General features: G+C 41.8%; 1 protein-coding gene across 1 annotated transcript; it reads left to right on the top strand.

Annotated features, from left to right (window-relative positions):
- Positions 1-333: 333 nt before the first annotated feature.
- cenpn (centromere protein N) lies at positions 334-23728 on the top strand. The gene is made up of 11 exons (XM_067998146.1): positions 334-603; positions 8638-8815; positions 9916-9961; positions 11473-11532; positions 11643-11722; positions 12769-12939; positions 15580-15681; positions 16486-16543; positions 20382-20497; positions 21579-21705; positions 22099-23728. Exons 2-11 carry the CDS (start codon positions 8648-8650, stop codon positions 22209-22211), a joined length of 1041 nt encoding a protein of 346 aa, XP_067854247.1. The 5' UTR covers positions 334-603; positions 8638-8647; the 3' UTR covers positions 22212-23728.

Here is a 23728-nt window from a genome sequence, read left to right as displayed (position 1 = left end):
AAATGCTGGAAATACTCCGCAAATCAGGCAGCATGTGTGGAGGAAGAAACAGAGTCCTTTAATTTTTTTTTGTTGGTTAAAACCCTTTCACACTTGAGCTGCGTCCATTCATGCTCACCCACCGCTCAGAGCTGCGCTGCCCGACAAGGCAGGATAAACCTTTTGGGGGGGAACGGGACCAGGCAGCGCAGCCGCTTTACCTCCTCGGCCAAGGACGGTGGCGCTGTGCTGGGATGAGCGGGGCGGGGCGAGGCGACGCGACCTTCTTGCCCTAACGGACGCGCTAGTGATTGGCCGTTTTAAAAAAAGACATTTGGCGGGGTTTGGGGGCGTGCGTCTGTCGGCGGTGAATGGAAGCTCGGTTTTGAGGTAAGGTTCGGGGGACGAAGAAAAACCCCATCGCTATTACAGCGGGGCTGAGAACTCCGCTCGCTAAACCCGGTGAACAAGTCGGCGTCCGAGAGACAGTAAATCCAGGCCGGAGGCGGCGGCGGCGGCGGCGGTCCGTTGGTCGGCCCAATTACTTCCCGAGCATTCATCTCGAGTTACACCGTTTTTTCCTCGGAGACACTTAAAACATTCCACCCGCGATAAGTTTATCAGGTGAGCGCTGTGCTCGATCCTTAGGACAACTGCATCTCTTGGCCGCCGGTCAATAGAAACCATTGTGACATCTGTGAAGGCCTAGTTCACAACACGAAGCTGTCACGTAATGTTTAGTTGCCTGTGTACGTGGTGCATCACTGTATATTTTATAAGGTGTCGGCAGTGGGGTTGGCAGCTCTCACCTCTGAGCCAGAAGGTTGTAAGTTCATGTCCCACTCCAGACATTTGAGCACAAAATCTAGGCTGACACTCCCAGCACAGTACTTGAGTGCTGCACTGTTGGGAGGCGGGGGTCTTTCGGATGACATGTTGAAAGGAGACTCTCTGCCCTCTTGAGTGCAGGCGAAAGATCTCACGTCATTTTGAAGAATTGTAAACAATTTTACAACACCAAGTTATAGTCCAGCAATTTTATTTTAAATTCACAAGCTTTCGGAGGCTTCCTCCTTCGTCAGGTGAACGATGTGAAAATGAAATCCTCGAAATGAAATCGCATTTATAATTCACAGAACAATGCTTGGTGATTACAGACAGTTTTTTCAACTGCCCGTTGCCAAGGCAATCAGTGTGCAGACAGACAGGTGTTACCTGCCAGGTCTCAGAATATACAAATCACCAAAAAAAACAACAAACAAAAAAAAAGAGATAGAGAGGTAGAAACATAGAAAAGACAGCAACTGACCCGTTATATTAAAAACAGATAACATTTGTTCGCTGGTGGGGTAACGTGTAGCGTGACATGAACCCAAGATCCCGGTTGAGGCCGTCCTCATGGGTGCGGAACTTGGCTATCGATTTCTGCTCGACGATTTTGCGTTGTCGTGTGTCTCGAAGGCCGCCTTGGAGTACGCTTACCCGAAGGTCGGTGGATGAATGTCCATGACTGCTGAAGTGTTCCCCGACTGGGAGGGAACCCTCCTGTTTGGCGATTGTTGCGCGGTGTCCGTTCATCCGTTGTCGCAGTGTCTGCATGGTCTCGCCAATGCACCATGCTCTGGGGCATCCTTTCCTCCAACGTATGAGGTAGACAACGTTGGCCGAGTCACAGTCAACTCCTGTGACTCGGCCAACGTTGTCTACCTCATACGTTGCAGGAAAGGATGCCCCAGAGCATGGTGCATTGGCGAGACCATGCAGACACTGCGACAACGGATGAACGGACACCGCGCAACAATCGCCAAACAGGAGGGTTCCCTCCCAGTCGGGGAACACTTCAGCAGTCATGGACATTCATCCACCGACCTTCGGGTAAGCGTACTCCAAGGCGGCCTTCGAGACACACGACAACGCAAAATCGTCGAGCAGAAATTGATAGCCAAGTTCCGCACCCATGAGGACGGCCTCAACCGGGATCTTGGGTTCATGTCACGCTACACGTTACCCCACCAGCGAACAAATGTTATCTGTTTTTAATATAACGGGTCAGTTGCTGTCTTTTCTATGTTTCTACCTCTCTATCTCTTTTTTTTTGTTTGTTGTTTTTTTTGGTGATTTGTATATTCTGAGACCTGGCAGGTAACACCTGTCTGTCTGCACACTGATTGCCTTGGCAACGGGCAGTTGAAAAACTGTCTGTAATCACCAAGCATTGTTCTGTGAATTATAAATGCGATTTCATTTCGAGGATTTCATTTTCACATCGTTCACCTGAGGAAGGAGGAAGCCTCCGAAAGCTTGTGAATTTAAAATAAAATTGCTGGACTATAACTTGGTGTTGTAAAATTGTTTATAATTGTCAACCCCAGTCCATCACCGGCATCTCCACATTTTGAAGAAGAGCAGGGGACTTCTCCCAATCCCTTGGGCAATATTTATCCATCAACTAACATCACTAAAAACCGTTTACCTGGTCGTTATCTCATTGCTCTTTGTGGGACTTTGCTGTGCATAAATTAGCTGTCACATTTCCTACATTACAACAGTGATTACACCAAAGGTACTTAATTGGCTGTGAAACGCTTTGGGGCGTCTTCAGGTCATGAAAGGTGCTATATAAATGTTTTTTTCTTTTTTAAAAAAAAAAGCAAATCCAATGGCATTTTCTGTTTTATAAATTTGTGCATTGAATGCAGGAGTAATAAATTTGTGCAAAACATTGGTTTTGTAGGTCAAAATCAAAATACTGTGGATGCTGGAAATCTGAAAAAAAAACAGAAAATGCTGGGATTAAGGGCGGTTTGAAGCAAGTGGAACGTGCAACGGTTGAATTTAAATTTAATTTTTTTGGTGGTGGGTTTTAAAAGCTCCGGTTGGTTTATTTCTGTGCTTTTTTCCAGCATCTGTGGAGAGAAAAACAAAGTTAACGTTTCAGGTCGATGACCTTTTGTCCAAACTGGAAGAAGTCAAAGATTTAACAGTTTTAAAGCAAGTCTAGAGCCAGGCAAAGGGAGGAGGAGGAGGAGGAGGAAAGCAAAGCAATAGGGAAGGTCTGTGACAGTGTGGAGGGCAGGGGTGATTAAATGACAGAAGTGATGATGGTGCAAGGCAAAAGGAGATGGTAATGGGACAAGTAAAGAAACAAAGGATGTGTCTAGAAGAGCTGTAAATGGCAACAGCAGAACCATTACCAGCACTTGCTGTCAGGAAAAAATGGGAGCAGTGGTTATGATCTGAAGTTAATGAAATCAGTGCTTTTCTAGGTGTCCCATTATAGAAAAGGTGTTAAAGCCATAATATAGTTGAGGAGAAACTTAAGATAGTAACAGATTTCAGGAGGACATAGACAGACTGGTGACACATGGCAGATGAAATTTAATGCAGAGAAGTGTGAAGTGATGCATTTTGTTAAGAATGAGGAGAGGCAATATAAACTAAATGGTACAATTTTAAAGGGGGTGCAGGAACAGAGATCTGGGGGTGCACGTACACAAATCTTTGACAGTGGCTGTTAAAAAGATATGGGATCCTCGGCTTCATTAATAGAGGCATAGAGAACAAAAGCAAGGAAGTTATACTAAACCTTTATAAAACACTGGTTAGGCCTCAGCTGGGGTATTGTGTTTAATTCTGGACACCACACTTTAGGAAGGATGTCAAGGCCTTAGAGAGGGTACAGAGGAGATTTACTAGAATGGTATCAGGAATGAGGGACTTCAGTTATGTGGAGAGACTGGAGAAATTGGGGTTATTCTCCTTAGAGCAGAGAAGGTTAAGGAGAGATTTGATAGAGGTGTTCAAAATCATGAATGGTTTTGATAGAGTAAATAAGGAGAAACTATTTCCAGTGGCAGAAGGGCCGGTAACTAGTGGACACAGATTTAAGGTGATCGGCAAAAGAGCCAGAGGCGACATAAGGAAACATTTTTTTACGCAGCGAGTTGTAATGATCTGGAATGTACTGCTTGGAAGGGTGGTGGAGCAGATTCAATAGTAACTTTCAAAAGGTATTGGATAAATACTTGAAGGGAAAAAAAGATTATAGGGCTGTGGGGAAAGAACAGGGGAATGGGACTAATTGGATAACTCTTTCAAAGAGCAGGCACAGTGGGCTGAATGGCCTCCTCCTGTGAGACTATTTCCACTGGAGCAGAGAAGGCTAAGAGACGATTTAATGGAGTTTTTAAAGTTATGAAATGATTTGATAATTAATAGGAAAAGATTATTTCCTCTGGTTGGGTAGTCAGTGATGAGGGGTCATCAATTTAATATTACCATTAAGTGAGGAGAGGGGTTAGGTGAAATTTCTTTATGCAGAGGATTGGAGCATGGAATGCTTTGCCACAGGGAGTGTTTGAAGCCGAGAGCATTGCATCTTTTAAGGGAAAATTGAATAAATATTTGAAGGAGAGGAAAATACAGGGGCACACACACGATGGGCTGAATGGCCTTCTGTGCTGAAAACTTCTATGACTCTGCCTGCTGTTGGGAATAGGGTCCGTGACCTCTTAGGGAGCCCCTGCTCCGCTACTTCCCAGTTTCGAAAGATTCGAGTTGACACCAATTGGTTACAGTGGAAATTACTTTATTGCAAAAAACTGTTTAATACTCTTAGTATTTAAGCATTAGTTTACAGAATAGAAACTGGAGATATATTACCCACTTCTACGCTGGATAGAGCTTGTTCCTTGACCTCTTCCGGTCCGCTCGGGTCCCCGCCCCTTGGATCCCACAGATCCTGCTTTCTGCGGACTTCTTCAGACTACACCGGCGTGGGCGAGTGCCAGCCTTTATGCCTGCCCAGACAAATCTCGTCCGTACTGTTGGGGTTCCTCTTCTCTGAACCTTGGTTCGAGCTGTATATTTTTGCACTGTAGCTGAGGATCATGTCATAGAGTCATAGAGTTATACAGCACGGATAGAGGCCCTTCGGCCCATCGTGTCCGCGCCGGCCATCAGCCCTGTCTACTCTAATCCCATATTCCAGCATTTGGTCCGTAGCCTTGTATGCTATGGCATTTCAAGTGCTCATCCAAATGCTTCTTGAATGTTGTGAGGGTTCCTGCCTCCACAACCCTTTCAGGCAGTGAGTTCCAGACTCCAACCACCCTCTGGGTGAAAAACTTCTTTCTCAAATCCCTTCTAAACCTCCCGCCTTTTACCTTGAATCTATGTCCCCTTGTTATAGTACCCTCAACGAAGGGAAAAAGCTCCTTAGTATCCATCCTATTTGTGCCCCTCATAATTTTGTACACCTCAATCATGTCCCCCCTCAGCCTCCTCTGCTCCAAGGAAAACAAACCCAATCTTCCCAGTCTCTCTTCATAGCTGAAGCGCTCCAGCCCTGGTAACATCCTGGTGAATCTCCTCTGCACCCTCTCCAAAGCGATCACATCCTTCCTGTCGTGTGGCGACCAGAACTGCACACAGTACTCCAGCTGTGGCCTAACCAGTGTTTTATACAGCTCCATCATAACCTCCTTGCTCTTATATTCTATGCCTCGGCTAATAAAGGCAAGTATCCCATATGCCTTCTTTACCACCTTATCTACCTGTTCCGCCGCCTTCAGGGATCTGTGAACTTGCACACCAAGATCCCTCTGACCCTCTGTCTTGCCTAGGGTCCTCCCATTCATTGTGTATTCCCTTGCCTTGTTAGTCCCTCCAAAGTGCATCACCTCGCACTTTTCCGGGTTAAATTCCATTTGCCACTGTTCCGCCCATCTGACCAACCCATCTATATCGTCCTGCAGACTGAGGCTATCCTCCTCGCTATTTACCACCCTACCAATTTTTGTATCATCAGCGAACTTACTGATCATCATACTGATCATCTTACTGAAAATCACAAGCTTTCGGAGCTTACCTCCTTCGTCAGGTGAGTGACGAAGGAGGTAAGCTCCGAAAGCTTGTGATTTTCAAATAAAACTGTTGGACTATAACCTGGTGTTGTAAGATTCCTTACATTTGCCTTTTTCTAGACATTCTAGGTCCTTTTATATCTATGAAATTTAAACAAAGTGTTAACGGTGCGGTTTGAACACACTAACAAGCTAACTACTATACAATTGCCTTGGTTACATAAAATAAATGGGGTTAATAAAATACGTGTGGTTACATATTAAATGCATTTCATGATTATATACATTGCATTAAACAATTCTTTTATCTGTTACTGTTTTTTTAAAACACAACAGCATAGTCTGACACTACTCGCTTGAGACATTGAGTGTGGATGTTACAATGTTAAACATTTTTTGTATATAAGAGAAGAAAAATATGCTCCAGAATATAGTGGACAGTTAGGTCCATTGTATATGCTTTAGAAAATGTAGTTCTAATAAGGATACCTTCTTGGCTGTGCCTTTTGAGTATAGATGTGGCTCTGCGTAGTTAAAATCGGCTGGGGTTTTTGCTCTGATGGAATCCCACCACGATGATGATGAAATTGTTGACTAATCATAGCAATCAATATCTATCAATTAGACAACAGACCCAGATATGACGTGAAGAAAACTCCAGTGATGGAGCGCGTTGGGAACCACAGGTCCAAAGTCACCTGTTCCTCCCAAGCATGCTGCACTTCATGTCTCAAATTGCTTATGTACAGTATCCCAAAATATTTTCTGAAAGAAATCTATCTAGTTTGCAGTTAAATGAATCAAAACTATCTGCTTCCACCATTTCCTTAGGGGAGCCTTTTCCATGGATAGACCACCCGCTCATGGTTTAGCAAGTTGTCAATAGCTGCACAGTTAAGCAGGCATCCATGCCCCTCTTTCTGGTTAATATGATTTAAATGTTTGCTTTTAACTTTCAATAGCATTGACACAGCCCCAGAGATTTGGTAGTCTAAACTTTACCAGTTCGTGATAGTGGAGGTTGAAAGCAAAATGCTGCAGATGCTGGCAATCTGAAATAAAAATAGAAAATGCTGGAAATACTCAGCAAGCCAGGCAGCATCTGTGGAGAAAGAAACAGTTAACGTTTCAGGTCGATGACCCTTCGTCAGTGCTTGCATTCATATAGTGCCTTTCACAACCTCAAGACATCCCAAATTGCTTTACAGTCGATAAAGTACTTTTGAAGTGGAAACTTTGTTGTAATGTGGGCATTGTAGATTCATGACTAAGGTCAGAACATGTGGAGTCAGGGGACAGATAGTAGAATGGATAGCAAGCTGGCTACAAAACAGAAAACAGAGAGTAGGGGTTAAAGGTAGCTACTCAGACTGGCAAAAGCTGGGAAGTGGTGTTCCTCAGGGATGGGTGCTAGGACTACTGTTCACAATTTCCATTAACAATTTGGAATCGGAAGTACAATTTCAAAATTTGCGGACGACACCAAATTGGGGCGTGTAGTTAATACAAAGGAAGCATGCGTCAAAATGCAAGAAGACATTAATAAACTTGCAGAGTGGGCGTGTAATTGGCAAATGAATTTCAATATCAGTAAGTGTGAAGTGGTGTGTTATGGTAGGAAGAATAAGGGGGCCACATACTGCTTGGATAATAGGGTCTAAATGGGTTAGAGGAGCAAAGGGATCGTGAGATACAGATACACAAATCACTAAGTAGTGATGCAGGTCAATAAGGCTATAAAAAAAGTCAAATCAAACACGGGTTCATTCTAGAGGGATAGAATTGAAAAGCAGAGAAGTTATGTTAAACTTGTATAGAACCTTGGTTAGACCACACTTGGAGTACTGTGCACAGCTCTGGTTTTCATATTATAAAAAGGATATGGAAGCATTGGAGAAGGTGCAAAAAAGATTCACAAGGATGATACCAGAACTGAGAGGACATACTTATCAGGAAAGGCTCAACAGGCTGAGACTCTTTTCGCTAGAAAAGAGAAGGCTGAGGGATGATCTGATAGATGTCTTTAAGATAATAAAATGGTTTGATAGGGCAGATGTAGAGAAAATGTTTTCACTTGTGGGGTAGTCCAAAACTAAAGGTCATAAATATAAAATAGTCACTAATAAATCCAATAGGGAATTCAAGAGAAACTTCTTTACCCAAAGAGTAGTAAGAATATGGAACGTGCCACCACAAGGAGTAGTTGAGGCAAATAGTACAGATGCATTTATCTAGCTAAGCACATGAGGGAGAAAGGACTAGAAGGGTATGCTGATAGGGTTAGAAGTAGGGAGGGAGGAGGCTCTTGTGGACCCCATAAATGCCGGCATAGACCAGTTGGGCCGAATGGCCTGTTTTTGTGCTGTAGACTTGATGTAACTCGATCAAACAGCCTATTTGTGCACAGATAGCTCCCACAAACAGCAAAGAAAGAAATGATCAGATCATCTGCTTTAGGTGTTGGTTGAGGGATAAATGTTGGCCAGAACACTGGGAGAACTCCCCTGCTGTTCTTCGTGTAGTGCCATGGGATCTTTTATGTCCACCTGAGTGACCTCGGTTTAACGTCTCATCTGAAAGACGGCACCTTCGACAGTGCAACATTCCTTCAGTACTGCACTGAAGTGCCTGCCTAGATTCAGTGCTCAAGTCTCTGGTGTGGGGCTTGAACCCACAACCTTGTGACTCAGGTGGGAGTGCTACCACTGAGCCACAAATGACATCCTGCAGCCTATTGTGTTTTTGTTTATCCCCCCGATGCATTGTCAGTGATTTTTTTTAATGTACTGTAAAGGTGCCTGGAGATGGATGGGACGGAATACCTGATTAAGGTGCTGTCAAGGTTTCGAATGGCTGATTTCCCCAAGTTGCTGAAGTCCTGGGATTTTCTGTCCGAAAGGCAACTGCAGAGAGTCAACTTCAACGAAAAAACGCGAAAAGATCTGGTTTTGCAGTTAGCTACACTTTGTGAGGTATTGTAGAGTGTGTACAAAATGGCTCATGGGTGACTGATGAATTATCATCCGATTATAAAAGACAGATAAGCGGGGATTTCTCTAGTTGTCATTTAGCCTGGCCTAGACAGACATGGGGCGATTACAGTAGCGCTCTGCAGTTTGTTTTTTGACATCATTCTTCACATACTTCCCAAGAAATCTGACTCTGGGAGAGACATGAGAGTGACTTGTGCGCATGGCCTCTGCGCAGTATCTCTTAATGGAGTGGCTGAGCTTTGAAATATGCTGTGGATAATCATGATTCTACAAATCTGGAGCAATGCTGCATTATTAAACATTGAAAATTGTTTAGCAAGGGTTTGCATACTGGTTCTGTAGGCAAATTTGTTGTACACTGTGGTGTTGACCCATCTAGACAAGTAAAGTACCAATATAATCCCTCATCTATGTTGTTATTTGATGTCTCAAAGAGCAGTGGTAAGGACACACTGCAGTTGGACTTGCTGTCCCTGGACAAGGAACAGAAAAAATAATTACGGTTCTTATTCCTGATTGTATTGGGTGAGGACAGGATCATGTTTTATTATTGTAACCAGGGCTGGCCTGATAGAGGTTTTTAAGATAATGAAAGAGTTTGATATGGTAGACGTAGAGAAGATGTTACCACTTGCGGGGGAGACCAGAACTGGGGGCTGTAAATATAAGATAGTCACTAATAAATCCAATCAGGAATTCAGGAGAAACTTCTTTACCCAGAGAGCGATTAGAATGTGGAACTCACTACCACAAGGAGTAGTTGAGGCAGCATAGTTGCATTTAAGGGGAAGCTAGATAAACACACGAGGGAGAAAGGAGTGGAAGGATATGCTGATGGGATTAGATGACGTATGGTGGGAGGAGGCTCGTGTGGAGCATAAACACCGCCCTGGACCTGTTGGGCCGAATGGCCTATTTCTGTGCTGTACATTCTATGTAATGTATGTTTTATGGTGACACAATGTTGCATGCTAAGTCTGTTATTGAACTTGTTTGGTTTGCAGAACAGAAAAATTTGGAGCTATTTTACAATTGCATAGAAAATTATTTTTTGATGCATTTCTTAAAATCTATTCTAGGACAATGGAGTAACCCTAACACAAGTAGCAGATTTAGAGATTATTTGTAAGTATTTTTTTCTTTTTCATTGCACATTCGGAATCGCATTTTCTTGTAACCAATTTGCAGCAGAACTTTTACCATTAAAATTAACACTCTCAAACAGATGTTTTTACACTCAGTAAAACACAGGAATCCACTATCTGTTTTTAGTTCACACTCGTGTAAGATACTAGCATTCTGCTTTGCCTTCTGTTTGAATGTTATCAAAAGAAATGTTACAATTATCTTAGTGTTTATAAGATGGAGATAGAGGAATATGCACAGAATCTAATTGGCGAAGACTCCAATTGTGGTTTTCAAAAGAATATTGATTTTCAGCAGTCCCATTTCTAATTTCATATTGATGGTTTTGATGATGCTAGTGTAGTTTATGTAAATGTTCAAACCATTTGAAGTATTAAAATTCGAATAAGTCACCCAATGACTGTTTAAGACTTGAGTTGCTGAGCCATTCAGACCAGTAGGGTACAAATTCATTCCTACATCTGTTTTTGCTGATGGCTGATTTCACCTGTTGTGGTGATTGGGGTATTATTGTTGGGATGGGAAGGTGGCATTGCCAATTTCTGACCAGTAATCCCTGCTGGAAGTCAGTGTGTATTGGGGATGATGTAATTGAACCTGGCTGTAAAGCTCTGCAATGTTAAATAGTGTGTCAGCACTCACTATTTAGCCTCACCAATGAGCTCTTGTGAGTAGGTCCTTCTAGGGCAACTGGCATCCCCATGGATCCTTACCTCAGCAAGCTATGTCCACCTTTTTTTGGGTGTGTTGGGGTTTGTTACTGGCAGGGAAAAGGGAACATGAGTGGGGAGGTATCTAGGAAAGCTTTGCATTAATGAAAAATATATGGAAGCTGTTCCTTGTTCATGTTGAATGATTTGTGAAATGAAGGTTGCAGTTTTGAGGTTTTGTTTTTTGTTACTTTTTTTAATTGTAATTGAGTGGAAGTAGCAAAAAGAATGATTATTTTGTTTGCTCTGTATTATGGGGAAGGGGAGGTCAGTTGCAACAATCTAGTAGAAATTGGTGTCGAATTTAATGTTTAGTAATTTTCAGAATTGTCAGGCAAATCTGTAGTCAGGCAGAGGTGCCAGAGACCTTTTTAGATTTATTTTATTTACAGCTTCATTCGTTAAACTTGGTGATTGATTTTGTATGGCTTGCATGTTATGAGAAAAGGGAAGTGTCATAAGCCAATAAACCTTATATTTTTAGCAGCGTGATTGAATTTCATTCACAGTCACGATGGTACTTATGTTTGTGAAATTTGATGTTTTTTTGGTAGCTGGGAATATTCATCTTCATACGACTGGTGACTTTTTAATTAATATGGTCAGAGGATGCAAGGAAACTGGGGGTGCTGGAAATCTAAAATATAAACAGAAAATGCTGGGCATACACAGGTTATCTGAAAAGAGTTTAGGATTACACCCACAATTTCAACTTTCTCTGATTTTTGTTCATAAGATGTTTAATTTGTGTTTTATTTTCTGCTTGGTATATGTCTTCAGATAATTGTGCATACCCTCAGAAGAAAAGATGGAATGCCTATCAAATGTTTAGTTCAAAAGGTAGGTAAATCAGTTTTCACTTTGCAATGACCATTTCTTTTCACAGCATTTAGTAGCTGTTTCCTATCTGTTGCAATATGCTGATTCACAACTGCTTAATTCCTTTTCAGGTGGAGAGGAAATAAAGTTATTTGATTTTGGAGACTTCAGAAAGGCATTTGAAATAAATCTCAAAATGCTTATTAGAAATGTAAGTTGCAAGACTTAAGGAATGATAAAATAGCTCTCGCACAATAAGCCAGAATACATTTTTAAATATGTCTTACCAAGTGCAATGTTAAGAGACTATATAAATACAAGTATATTATTACATTGTCAAAATGTTTCAAAGCAGTTTGCATTTATTTTTGAGGCGTGGTGACTGTTATGCAGGCAAACTCAGCAACCATTATGCACAAGTAATGATCACAAACTGCAAAAAAGGTGAATGACTAATCAATATATTTGTGGTGTTGTTGGTTGAGAACAGACACTACTCCTTGCTCTTCAGATATTGGCATGGGATCTTAAAAGCATTGACCTGAACTCCAGGGATGAAGGGCAGACAGAACCTTGATAACAATTTGTCCAATGGAAGGCCCATTGGACAGAGTAGCACTCCTTCAGTGCTGCATGGAAGTTTCTAGATTTTGTGTTAAGTCCTGGACTGGGCTTCAACTATGACTTTCTGACCCATAGGTGAATGCTCCCAACTGAACCAAGCTGATGCACGTTAACCTGATCCTCTTTAAAACTAACATACAATGGTCAGGGAGAAGTAAATATCAGAAATCTTAAATATAAAGAGAGAAAATGCTGGAGATACACAGCAGTTCGATCAGTATCTAAAAGAAACAGTGGGGCTCATCAGAACCTAATTAAAATTCTCAAACCAAACTTCTGTCCAATGTTCTGGGTTGTTTGCAGATATATTGAGTAACCCAAGAAATCCTGGAACAAATGACCGACTGGGTGAAGCTATAACAGATATGTTAAACTGTTGCATTCCTTTTACAAAACAGAAGGAATTATAATATCCTATGAGTCTGCTTTGTTTATGTTTCACTCCTGCAAGCTATTGGCCCATATCTATTTAGGTTTATGTCGTGTTAATTGACTCTGCAGATTATATTGAGTAACCCAAGAGATCCTGGAACAAGTGACCGATTTGTGTTTTTTGTAACAGTTCTATTGATTTTAAATAGTGCTGTTAACTAATTAGTTTAATTTGAAACCCAATTTATTTTCCCTCCATAGGTCACAATCAACATTTTAGAAGATGGGGAAGCTGTTTGGATCAGAATTGCTTGGGGCAAACGCCATTCCCCACCTAACCAGCAAAGGGCTTCCTATGCAGTGTACTACCCGCAGACGCCTTATGTCTTCATGGCTAATCTTGCTGCGCAGTACAGAGTGTATGTTTCTCAGGTAAAAAGACACTGCTTTGGTTTTACCTGTAATCTGGGTTATAGTGGTCAGTAGTCAGTTTTTTCATTCTCCTCCCCCCTTTTTTTAATTCCTGCACTCTGCACCATTTCAGTCAATACTGCTGTACATCTCCACTACGAGCAGTTAAACCAAGTTCAACCTCCCAATAGTTTTCTGGAAGAGTTTCAGACCTTGCCATGTGGTAAATTGAAGTTGTAAGTGCATGTCATATAGTTGCATGATGCAGCACTTTGGTATATTCATGATGTATGCTATTGAGCCATCTGTATATTGTGAGGTATATTATCCCAGTGGCTCAGCAAGTTTATTCGGTGAGTATCTGAGCTGTACAGACTGGACAAGTCCCAGGTTCAACCCTGGTCTCTGCTGAGTTGGCTGCTCTCTGGGCAGGAGTGCTACATTTGGTGTTGGTGCTCCTGGGTAGAGAAGGGAAAATTGACCAATATTCTCACTTTTGACATCCAGTGAGTCCAGCAGGAAGTGTGGATGCTGCCGGGAGATTGGGCCCAGCTGCAGTGTCCCTACTTGAGGCTCACTTGTGAATTGTGACCTCTTGGTCAAGGTTCTGTGGTACCATACCTCAACAGTCTAAAACGTTGAAGGTGGGGGGCGGGGGGGGAGTTTTGTTTGGCAGGGATAAGAATTGCTATGTAGAGCGTTTTTGTTTTTGAAACGACACAAAGACTGTAAGCCAAGTAATCTGTCCATGCAGTTCTCTAAGGATTTTTTAAAGAATACTCCTCCCAAAGAATATAACTTGAGATAAATGAACCACTATTCTAGCTCTGCTTAAGTCATCATGGATCAATTTTTCATTCACTAAACTAGGCAGTTGCTTATTTCAAAAGGTAAAAAACACATATAATGTAGCTACACAAGTTGTGTTCTACCTCTGGGTGTTTGATCCCCTAGTTCATTGGTTTTGTGTGGGGGACCCACTACAAATAGTGGTACTCCCAGTGGACCATGATCAATATTCCAAAAGACAGTGTCAGGAATACACTGCTATAATGTTAATTGGCATGCTACAACAACAACTTGCGTTTATATAGTGTCTTTAACATAGTAAAATGTCCCAAGGCGCTTCACAGGCACGTTACCAAACAAAATTTGACACCAAGCCACATAAGGAGATATTAGGACAGGTGACCAAAAGCTTGGTTAAAGAGGTAGGTTTTAAGGAGTGGCTTAAAGGAGGAGATTCAATTGTGGCTTTCAAAAGGGAATTGGATAAATACTTGAAGGGAAAGAAATTTGCAGGGCCACGGGGGAATGAGTCTAACTGGATTGCTCTTACGAAGAGCTGGCGTGGCCTCGATGGGCCGAATGGCTCCTTCTGAGCTGTAACCATTCTATAATTCTATGAGAGAGGGGTTTAAGGAGGGAATTCTAGAGCTTAGAGCCTAGGCAGCTGAAGGCATGGCCGTCAATGCAAGAGGCAAAAATTGGAGGAACGCAGCGATCTCGAAGGGTTGTAGGGCTGGAGGAGGTTACAGAGCTAGGGAGGAGTAAAGCCATGGAGGGATTTGAAAACAAGGAGGAGAATTTTAAAATCGAGGCATTTAAAAGCCCCAAACACAGTGGTGATGGGTGAATGGGACTTGGTGCAAGTTAGGATACGGGCAGCAGATTTTTGGATGAGCTCAAATTTACGGAGGGTGGAAGATGGGAGGCTGGCCAAAGAAGTCTAGAGGTAACAAAGGCATGGATGAGGGTTTCAGCAGCAAGTGAGCTGAGGCAGGGGCAGAAATGGGCGATGCTATGGAAGTGGAAGTAGGTGGTCTTGGTGATGGGAGTGGATATGTGGTCAGAAGCTCAGCTCATGGTCAAATAGGACACCAAGGTTGTGAGCGGTCTGGTTCAGCCTCAGACAGAGGCCAGGGAGAGGGATGGAGTCGGTGGCTAGGGAACGGAGTTTGTGGCGGGAACCAAAGACAATGGCTTTGGTCTTCCCAATATTTAGTTGGAAGAAATTTGTGCTCATCCAGTACTGGATGTCGGACAAGCAATGTGACAAGTGAGAGATGGTGGAGGGTCGAGGGAGATGGTGGTGAGGTAGAGCTGGAGGTCATCAGCATACATGTGGAACCTGACAACATGTTTTCGGATGATGTCACTGAGGGGCAAAAATATCATGCAAATAAGTCAATAGATGGAAAAAAAAATTGAACTCACCAGGGCCCTGGAGAGAAAAACTCTGTCCTAGTTCTTCCTGCATTGCTTATATATGATCCAGAAATTGGATTTGAGTTGGTTACAAGTGGACTTGCTGTAAATGATCAACCGTTTACCATTTCCTTTCTATCGCTTGTTCTTATCCCATTTGTCGAACTGGTTTGTCTACAGCTCTCTTCATGGGTATGAATTTTTTTTTAAATGGCAAGTTCAAGCAGCTTCAGCTTAGTTTTTTTAAAAAAGGTTAATCTTTTCAAACAGCTGAACTCCAATCTCCTACTTGATATATAACTTTGGCATGCATTTGGCTTGACTGTTAAGCAGTTTGAGTTCGTGTCACTCCTTGCTTAGAATTTGGGTTGGTTCTTATTACGAGGAACCTGTGTTAAAAATGGAAATTTCAAATAGCGGCCCTTTCCTAACTTGGCTGAATTTGTTTTACAGGCACTGGTTGTTACTACTGAACATAACATGCTCAAGGAGATGGATCTCCGAGGCCATTGCTTGAACTCACTCCGAGACATCGCTCTTAAAAGATTTAATCCGGTAGTGTAAAGCATTCTTTTCCCTTCAGCAAAACAGTTTTATTGTAAACCAGACTCTATACCTTGACTTTGAGTTGGATTGGTTACATAGTTAATGTTGTACCCCTTTCTCTTTCCCCATGTTCAATTAACAGAAGAGAGTCAGTATTCAAAAATTGAATTTTAGTCTTCCTGGGTTGTACAGATTTCTGCTCTGGAGCAATAACAATAGTAGCCAAGACGAGGGAGGACGTCAGTTGTCACAACCACAGTTCGAGCCACTGTTTGCCATTGAACCTATCCCTCTCCTTGACTGCTCACCTGAACAAAACTGTCTGTTGAACACACAGTTGAGCTTCAAGCCCCACATCCAGTTCATCGCTAAGCCCACTTATTTCCAACATTTAAGCATTGTCCATCACCCCTGCCAGTACTGAAACCTATAAATAGAAGTTACAACACAGAAACAGGCCATTCGGCCCAATCAGTCTGTGTTGGTGTTTGCCCTCCATGCAAGCAAATAGTCCTAATCACATTTGTCCGCTCTGTTTCCATGTCCTGTCATTCAACAATTCACCCTCCCAAAACCCACCACTGGCAAACCCTCTGCTACTCGCTGTTATTCTCCAGAGCTCCCCCTCCCTCTTAAAAGCCAATGTATCGACCAAACTTTCGGCTATCTTTCCCACAGAGTTAGTATATGTACCTTTCTTCCTCTGTGAAGCACCGTGGGACGTTTTTTTCTGTTAAAGTTGCTAAATAAATAAAGGAAATGGTTGCAGTCAGGAGTTGGAGTTTTATTATCTTCAATTTATTTTAATTTCAGGCACTTTCTACACACCACAGGAAACCTTTACAACAGCTAAACGCCAGCCAGGAATCTGGTATTGTTTTATTTTATTATTTCAATGCAGTTAAAATCTCATATGTTGTGACAGCATTCAAGTGATTTACAGAACGAGAATGTTAACACCCCCCTGTGCTGGTTTGCTGTTTGAGAAGTGTCTTGCACTAGAAGTAGTGGTAAAATTTTACTATTGTTCATAAAATGTTGTACGTACTTTTGGGATGGAGTGTGTGGTGTTTCTGTCTTTGTCGGTGCCCTTACCCTCATTCTTCATTGCAATAACTGTGCTTGTGATTTTATTGTGGAAAACCTCTTTTTTGTGGGGGGGGGGGGGGGATTTTAGCCGTGTAAACAACATTTTTACTTAGAATCTTCCAGTTTCTTTGCAGTGGTGGGATGGAAGTTTTAATCTGGCAGTAAAATTATGAAATGCTCTTGCTAGTGAGCTTGGGCTTTGGGTTAGTTTTGTGTATTGCATATCTACGATTAAACAGATCAAAGATACACAACAGTGGAATGCTACACATCCATCCGCACCAGTTATCTGTTGCGACGGGGATTTTTTTTTGCAGTGGGCCCATATCTTGGAGTGTAGCTGTCCAACATAGTGGTCCCTCATTGACTTTAAAACAAATATCTCTCTAGCAAGGATTGACTTAAGCTCTCAACTAATCTGCTTGTTGGGGAAGGTTTAAACTAGAATGGCAGGGGGATGGGAACCTGAGAAGGGAGACAGAGGAGGGGGAAACAAGGATAGAAAGAAAAGAAAGGGAAGAAGCAATAGTGGAAGGCAGAGAAAACAAGGGTGAAAAACAAATAGGGCCATAGTGCAAAATAAAACTAAGATGACTAGAAATCTTAAAAAGACAAGTCTAAAGGCATTGTGCCTTAATGTGCAGAGTATTCGCAATAAAGTAGATGAATTAATAGCGCAAATAGATATGAACAGTTATGATATAGTTGCGAATACGGAGACATGGCTGCAGGGTGACCAAGGATGGGAACTGAACATCCAGGGGTATTCACTATTTAGGAAGGATAGGCAAAAAGGGAAAGGAGGTGGGGTAACATTGTTAGTAAAGGAGGAAATCAATGCAATAGTGAGGAAGGATATTGGCTCGGAAAATCACAATGTGGAATCTGTATGGGTGGAGCTAAGAAACACAATGGGGAAGAAAACATTGGTGGGGGGTTGTCTCTAGGCCCCCAAACAGTAGTGGAGATGTAGGGGAGGGCATTAAACAGGAAATTAGAGATGCATGCAAGAAGGGTACAACTATAATCACGGGTGACTTTAATATACACATAGATTGGTCAAACCAAATCAGCAATAATACTATGGGGGAGGAATTCCTGGAGTGTGTACATGATGGTTTTTTAGACCAATACATTGAGGAACCAACTAGAGAACAGGCGATCCTAGACTGGGTATTGTGCAATGAGAAAGGATTAATTAAGAATCTTGTTGTGCAGTGTCCCTTAGGGAAGAGCGACCATAACATGATAGAATTCCTCATTAAGATGGAGAGTGAAGTAGTTGAATCCGAAACTATGGTCCTGAATCTAAATAAAGGAAATTACGAAAGTATGAGGTGCGAGTTGGCTATGATAGATTGGGGAACTTTACTAAAATGAATGACGGTGGATAGGCAATGGATTATATTTAAAGAACGTGTGCAGGAATTACAACAATTATTCATTGCTGTCTGGTGCAAAAATAAAACGGGAAAGGTGGCTCAACCGTGGCTTACAAAAGAAATTAATGATAGTATTAGATCCAAAGAGGAGACATATAAAATTGCCAGAAAAAGCGGCAAGCCTGAGGATTGGGAGCATATCAGAATTCAGCAAAGGAGGACAGAGAGATTGATTAAGAGGGGAAAAATAGAGTATGAGAGTAAACTAGCAGGGAACATAAAAATTGACTGTAAAAGCTTCTATAAATATGTCAAGAGAAAAAGATTAGTGAAGACTGTAGGTCCCTTACAGTCAGTAATGGGGAACAAAGAAATGGCAGAACAATTAAACGCATACTTTGGTTCTGTCTTCACAAAGGAGGACACAAATAACCTGCCAGAAATGTTAGGGAACCAAGAGTCTAGTGAGAGGGAGGAACTGAAGCAAACCAGTATTAGTAAAAAAAAAATAGTGCTGGGGAAATTAATGGGGCTAAAGGCTGACAAATCCCCAGGGCCTGTGGATCTACATCCCAGAATACTAAAGGAAGTGGCCCTGGAAATAGTGGATGCATTGGTGATCATCTTCCAAAATCCTCTGGAACAGTTCCTATGGATTGGAGGGTGGCAAATGTAACCCCACTATTTAAAAAAGGAGGGAGAGGAAAAACCAGGAATTACAGACCAGTTAGCCTAACATCAGTAGTGGGGCAAAATGCTAGAGTCTATTATAAAAGATGTGATAACAGAACACTTGGAGGGCATTAACGGGATTGGACAAAGTCAGCATGGGTTTATGAAAGGGAAATAGTGCTTAAATCTACTGGAGTTTTTTGAGGATGTAACTAGTAGAATAGATAGGGGAGAACCATTAGATGTGGTGTATTTGGATTTTCAGAAGGCTTTTGATAAGGTCCCACACAAGAGGTTAGTGTGCAAAATTAAAGCACATGGGATTGGGGGGAATATACTGGCATGGATTGAGAATTGGTTGACAGACAGGAAACAGAGAGTAGGAATAAACGGGTCTTTTTCCGGGTGGCAGGCAGTGACTAGTGGGGTACCGCAGGGATCAGTGCTTGGATCCCAGCTATTCATAATATATATCAATGATTTGGATGAGGGAACTAAATGTAACATTTCCAAGTTTGCAGACAACACAAAGCTGGGGTGAAATGTGAGCTGTGAGGAGGATGCAAAGAGGCTCCAATGTGATTTAGACAAGTTGGGTGAGTGGGCAAGAACATGGCAGATGCAGTATAACGTGGATTAATGTGAGGTTATCCACTTTGGTTGTAAAAACAGAACATTCAGATAATAATCTGCCTGTGATAGATTGGGAAAAGGGGAGATGCAACGAGACCTGCGTGTCCTTGTACACCAGTCGCTGAAAGCGAGCATTCAGGTGCAGCAATCAGTTAGGAAGGCGAATGGTATGTTGGCCTTCATTGTAAGAGGATTTGAGTACAGGAGCAGGGATGTCTTACTGCATTTATACAGTAGTATTGTGTGCAGTTATGGTCTCCTTATCTGAGAAAGGATGTCCTTGCCATGGAGGGAGTTACAGCGAAGGTTTACTAGATTGATTCCTGGGATGGCAGGACTGACGTATGAGGAGAGATTGGGTCGACTTGGCCCATATACACTAGAGTTTAGAAGAATGAGAGGTGACCTCATCGAAACATATATAAAATTCTAACAGGACTAGACAGACTAGATGCAGGGAGGATGTTCCCGATGGCTGGGGAGTCCAGAACCAGGGGTCACAGTCTCAGGATATGGGGTATGCCATTTAGAACCGAGATGAGGAGAAATTTCTTCACTGAGGGTGGTGAACCTGTGGAATTCTCTACCACAGAAGGCAGTGGAGGCCAAGTTATTAGATGTATTCAAGAAGGAGATAGATATATTAATGCTAAAGGGATCAAGGGATATGGGGGAGAAAGCGGGAACAAGGTACTGAGTTAGACGATCAGCCGTGATCATTTTGAATGGCAGAGCAGGCTCGAAGGGCCGAATGGCCTACTCTTGCTCCTATTTTCCATGTTTCTATGTTTGTTTCTTTGATAAAGCTGGATATTTTCAGTGTTCTACTGGATATTGGGAATTATTCACTTAGTCTTTAGTCTAGTCAGAATGTTCACCGAAGTTACATATTCATCTAAGCATTTCCTTCTTTTTCTCCCCTCACCCCTCAAGTACAAGATCAGAGAATCACTATAGAACATCTCAAAGAGAAAGAAGATGCCAAAAGATTAACATCAGCAGTATTTGGAGAAGGGTCACTACCAAAACTGGAACAGGTTCACTACAGGGTGTGTACTGAATGATACTGGAGAGACATTCTATGATTTGATAAACTATGTTGTAGATCATGGCATATGTTGCCTGGCTGTGGGTCTTTCTCAATAAGAAAACCTTGTAACCTTCTGTATGATACACTTCGTGTGTAGAATGTAGCTTACAGATATTGTCAGCTTGGCTCAGTGATGGTGCTCTCATCTTTTAGTCATAAGGTCATGGGTTCTAGGCCCACTCTGGGAACTTGAGCAAATAATTTAGGCTAACATTTCAGTGCAGTGCAGTATTGAGAGAGTGCTGAATTGCCAGAGATGCTGTCTTTCAAATGAGACATTAAATCGAGGTCCCAGCTACCTGTTCAGATGGAAGTATAAGATCTCATGGCACAATTTAAAATTGGACCAGGGGAGTCTCCCAGTATCTTGGCCAACATTTATTCCTCAACCAACACCACCACTTTATTTTTTGCCTGTTTTCTGGTAGGGTGTTACGGTAATTGGCAAAAGTACCAGAGGCGAGTTAAGGAGAATTTTTTTTACGCAGTGAGTTGTTATGATCTGGAATGCACTGTCTGAAAGGGTGGTGGAAGCACATTCAATAATAACTTTCAAAAGGGAATTGGATAAAAACTTGAAGGGGAAAAATTTGCAGGGCTATGGGGAAAGGCCAGGGGAGTGGGACTAATTCGATAGCTCTTTCAAAGAGCAGGCATGATGGGCCGCCTTCTGTTCTATGATTCTCTTTCCCCTGCTCCATTATTGACAATTACTTCTTGCTGAGGTGTGGTTGAGCATTCGGGTGTAATCTTTGGCGCAAGCCATTCATGCACAGGAACCATTGCAACCAATTCTGCCCACGTGCATTTCCAGCAGGGGTTGTTGGATAGAGATTAGGAGCAGGAACCCTGACTGATTTCTTTGCTCCTCCATTGCTCAGTGCAGCCTGGAGAAAAGCGCTTTTTTTAAAAAAAAAAAGAAAAAGAAGTGCTCTCCCTGTTTCAATCTGAAAAGGATTTTTCTATTAAGATATTTTAGTGCTGCTGTTCAATTGCCAATTGTTATCACTAATTCTAATACTAATGTATTCGTCTGTCAGTTACAAACTGTCTTTAAGGATGAACATGACAGAGGAATTTTATCAGACAGAAGAAAACCATTCCGATGTGTAGCAAAATTTTCCAGTCCAAATATCCTTGAATCGTTGAGAGCTCTGCCAGCATTAGGTAGGTATATCCTGTGCTCATATTCATCACCTCATATCTACCTATTTCTTTTCTCTCTCTTCCACAGTAACCACCAACATAGTGTAGTTTTATAGTGAAAAATTTCAGTACCCCAATTCGAGATTTGGTCACAAGAAAATAGTGAGTGTGACTATTTGCTATGCATCAGGTGGTGCTTTATTTTGTTGAGCTGCTAATTGCTAGTAATGAGCTCCTCTAGCTTTTCAAATTTCTACAAAGCTCACTTGTAATTTACTTTGTGTTGCGGCTTATTCAGGTTGAATGTGATGGGGCAAAAGTTTGTAAAATATCTGAAATTAAAGTTTGATAATGGAAGATTTATAGCAGTAATTCTGCTGTTATAACTATGGTATTTTGTGTGGTTTTTTTTAGGGGTTGCTGACGTCCCCATTTCAACCATGTTCAGCAGTATACCAGAAAAGGGGAAGAATTATTTCAAAATAACAGACAAAAGAGCTGTCGAGCCTAATATGCCAGCCCTTTAAATCCATAGTCCAAGGACGTTCTGTAAATACTTGTATGTTTCCTGTGGAAAACTCTTGCCTCTTCTGTGCTGTAATGTAGCTTTGGATTTCTCCCATGTCTGTCGACCAAACTTTTGCACAATGTGAATGGTGTGGCATTGTTGACATTACTTCTAGAAATTAATCTTAGTTATTCGAGAAGCGGCACATAAATTCCTGGTATTGCAAACATTAAAAAAAAAATACCCTTTGGTATAATGTATTTTGTGGGGATAGGGGATTTTTGCATTTGAAAGGCATTTGAATTTTTCTACATTTTAGATTCTTCTTTCACCCCATGGCATCCCCTTGCAGATGCCAGTTTAAAAAAAAATATTCTTCACTGGTCTGTGGGACAGCCACATACCTTTAAAAATGAAATGCAAGTGATTTTAAACTCCTGATTATTCTAGATATTCAACAAATTGACCTTTAGAAACTGCTGGAAAATAAGTGGGGGAAGTCGAGTTGGGCTATGATGCTCTGCACTGTAATAGTCTGTTGACACTAGACTCACAGGTGCATAATGGCCATTGGTCTAGGTATCCGAGGGTGCCCCTGGCGTCCATGGAACCATAACCCACCAAGGAGTTAAAGATTTCCCGAATAACTTTGGTTAAATGTCCCTCAATATTTGCAAGCTCAATTCCCCCGTTGGACCCCCCTCCCCACCGTGCATGAAATCTCGGAATACTTGATCCTGCTCTGAAATGAATCTTTACTGTAGTGGTTTTCAAAATTTTTTTCTGTGTAGGAGGCCCCTTGCAAATGTCAATACTCTCCAGTAACCCCCCACCCCTGCAATCTTGGCTTCCAAAATACACTGCAATTACAGTTTTTTTTAATAGTATACAGAAAGCTGATGTCTGACCCCATGACACCCCTTCGCAGACCCTAGATTAAAAAAATTGTTCTTCACTAGTCTGGGACAGCCGTATATTTTAAAAACAAAATGCAAGCGATTTTAAACTCCTAATTATTCTAGATATTTAACAGATTGTCCTGTAGAAACTGCTGGTAGCACTTTTTCTCCTTTGCTTTTAAAATATTCTTATTCATTTCCCTTTCTTTCAACTCTTCCCCTCCTGCAATTGTCTCAGATTTTACTTTGCCCACTATTAGTCTTTAGCATTGCCAAAAGACTACTTTTCCCATCAATTTCCCATTACTATCTGATTTCTCCCCCAACACGCACAGTTTATATGCTACAATATTGTGAAATTCCAAGTTCTGACAATGTGCCAACTAGCTATTTAGTCCAGTTTTATATTTAAAAGTAATGGGGCAATGTCATGCATTGGATAATTTTGGGATATCCAACCAAAGCTTCATTCATTACAGGAACTTTACCTTTTTTAAAGTAAGCCCAAGTTAGTGGGTTAGAAGAAGAAATGGTTCGATGTGGATCTTCACATTTCCAGCCTGCACACTGTCAGCTTCCTTTATTTAACCTGTGGGATGTAATCTAATGTTTAATAAATAAATGTCTATATTTCAAA

The sequence above is a fragment of the Heptranchias perlo genome, chromosome 16 (genome assembly GCF_035084215.1).
Source record: "Heptranchias perlo isolate sHepPer1 chromosome 16, sHepPer1.hap1, whole genome shotgun sequence".
NCBI classification, from domain to species: domain Eukaryota; kingdom Metazoa; phylum Chordata; class Chondrichthyes; order Hexanchiformes; family Hexanchidae; genus Heptranchias; species Heptranchias perlo.
The sequence above is the reverse complement of the archived record's forward strand: the minus strand, read 5'-3'. Positions and strand labels throughout refer to the sequence as shown.

What these genes read in the sequence shown, in the direction of transcription:
- cenpn (XM_067998146.1), top strand. Translation starts at nt 8,648, where the DNA reads ATGGATGGGACGGAATACCTGATTAAGGTGCTGTCAAGGTTTCGAATG. An exon ending in TCAAAATGCTTATTAGAAAT is followed by an intron (nt 11,723 to 12,768) that starts GTAAGTTGCAAG and finishes TTCCCTCCATAG; the next exon opens with GTCACAATCAACATTTTAGA. An exon ending in ACAGAGTGTATGTTTCTCAG is followed by an intron (nt 12,940 to 15,579) that starts GTAAAAAGACAC and finishes TTTGTTTTACAG; the next exon opens with GCACTGGTTGTTACTACTGA.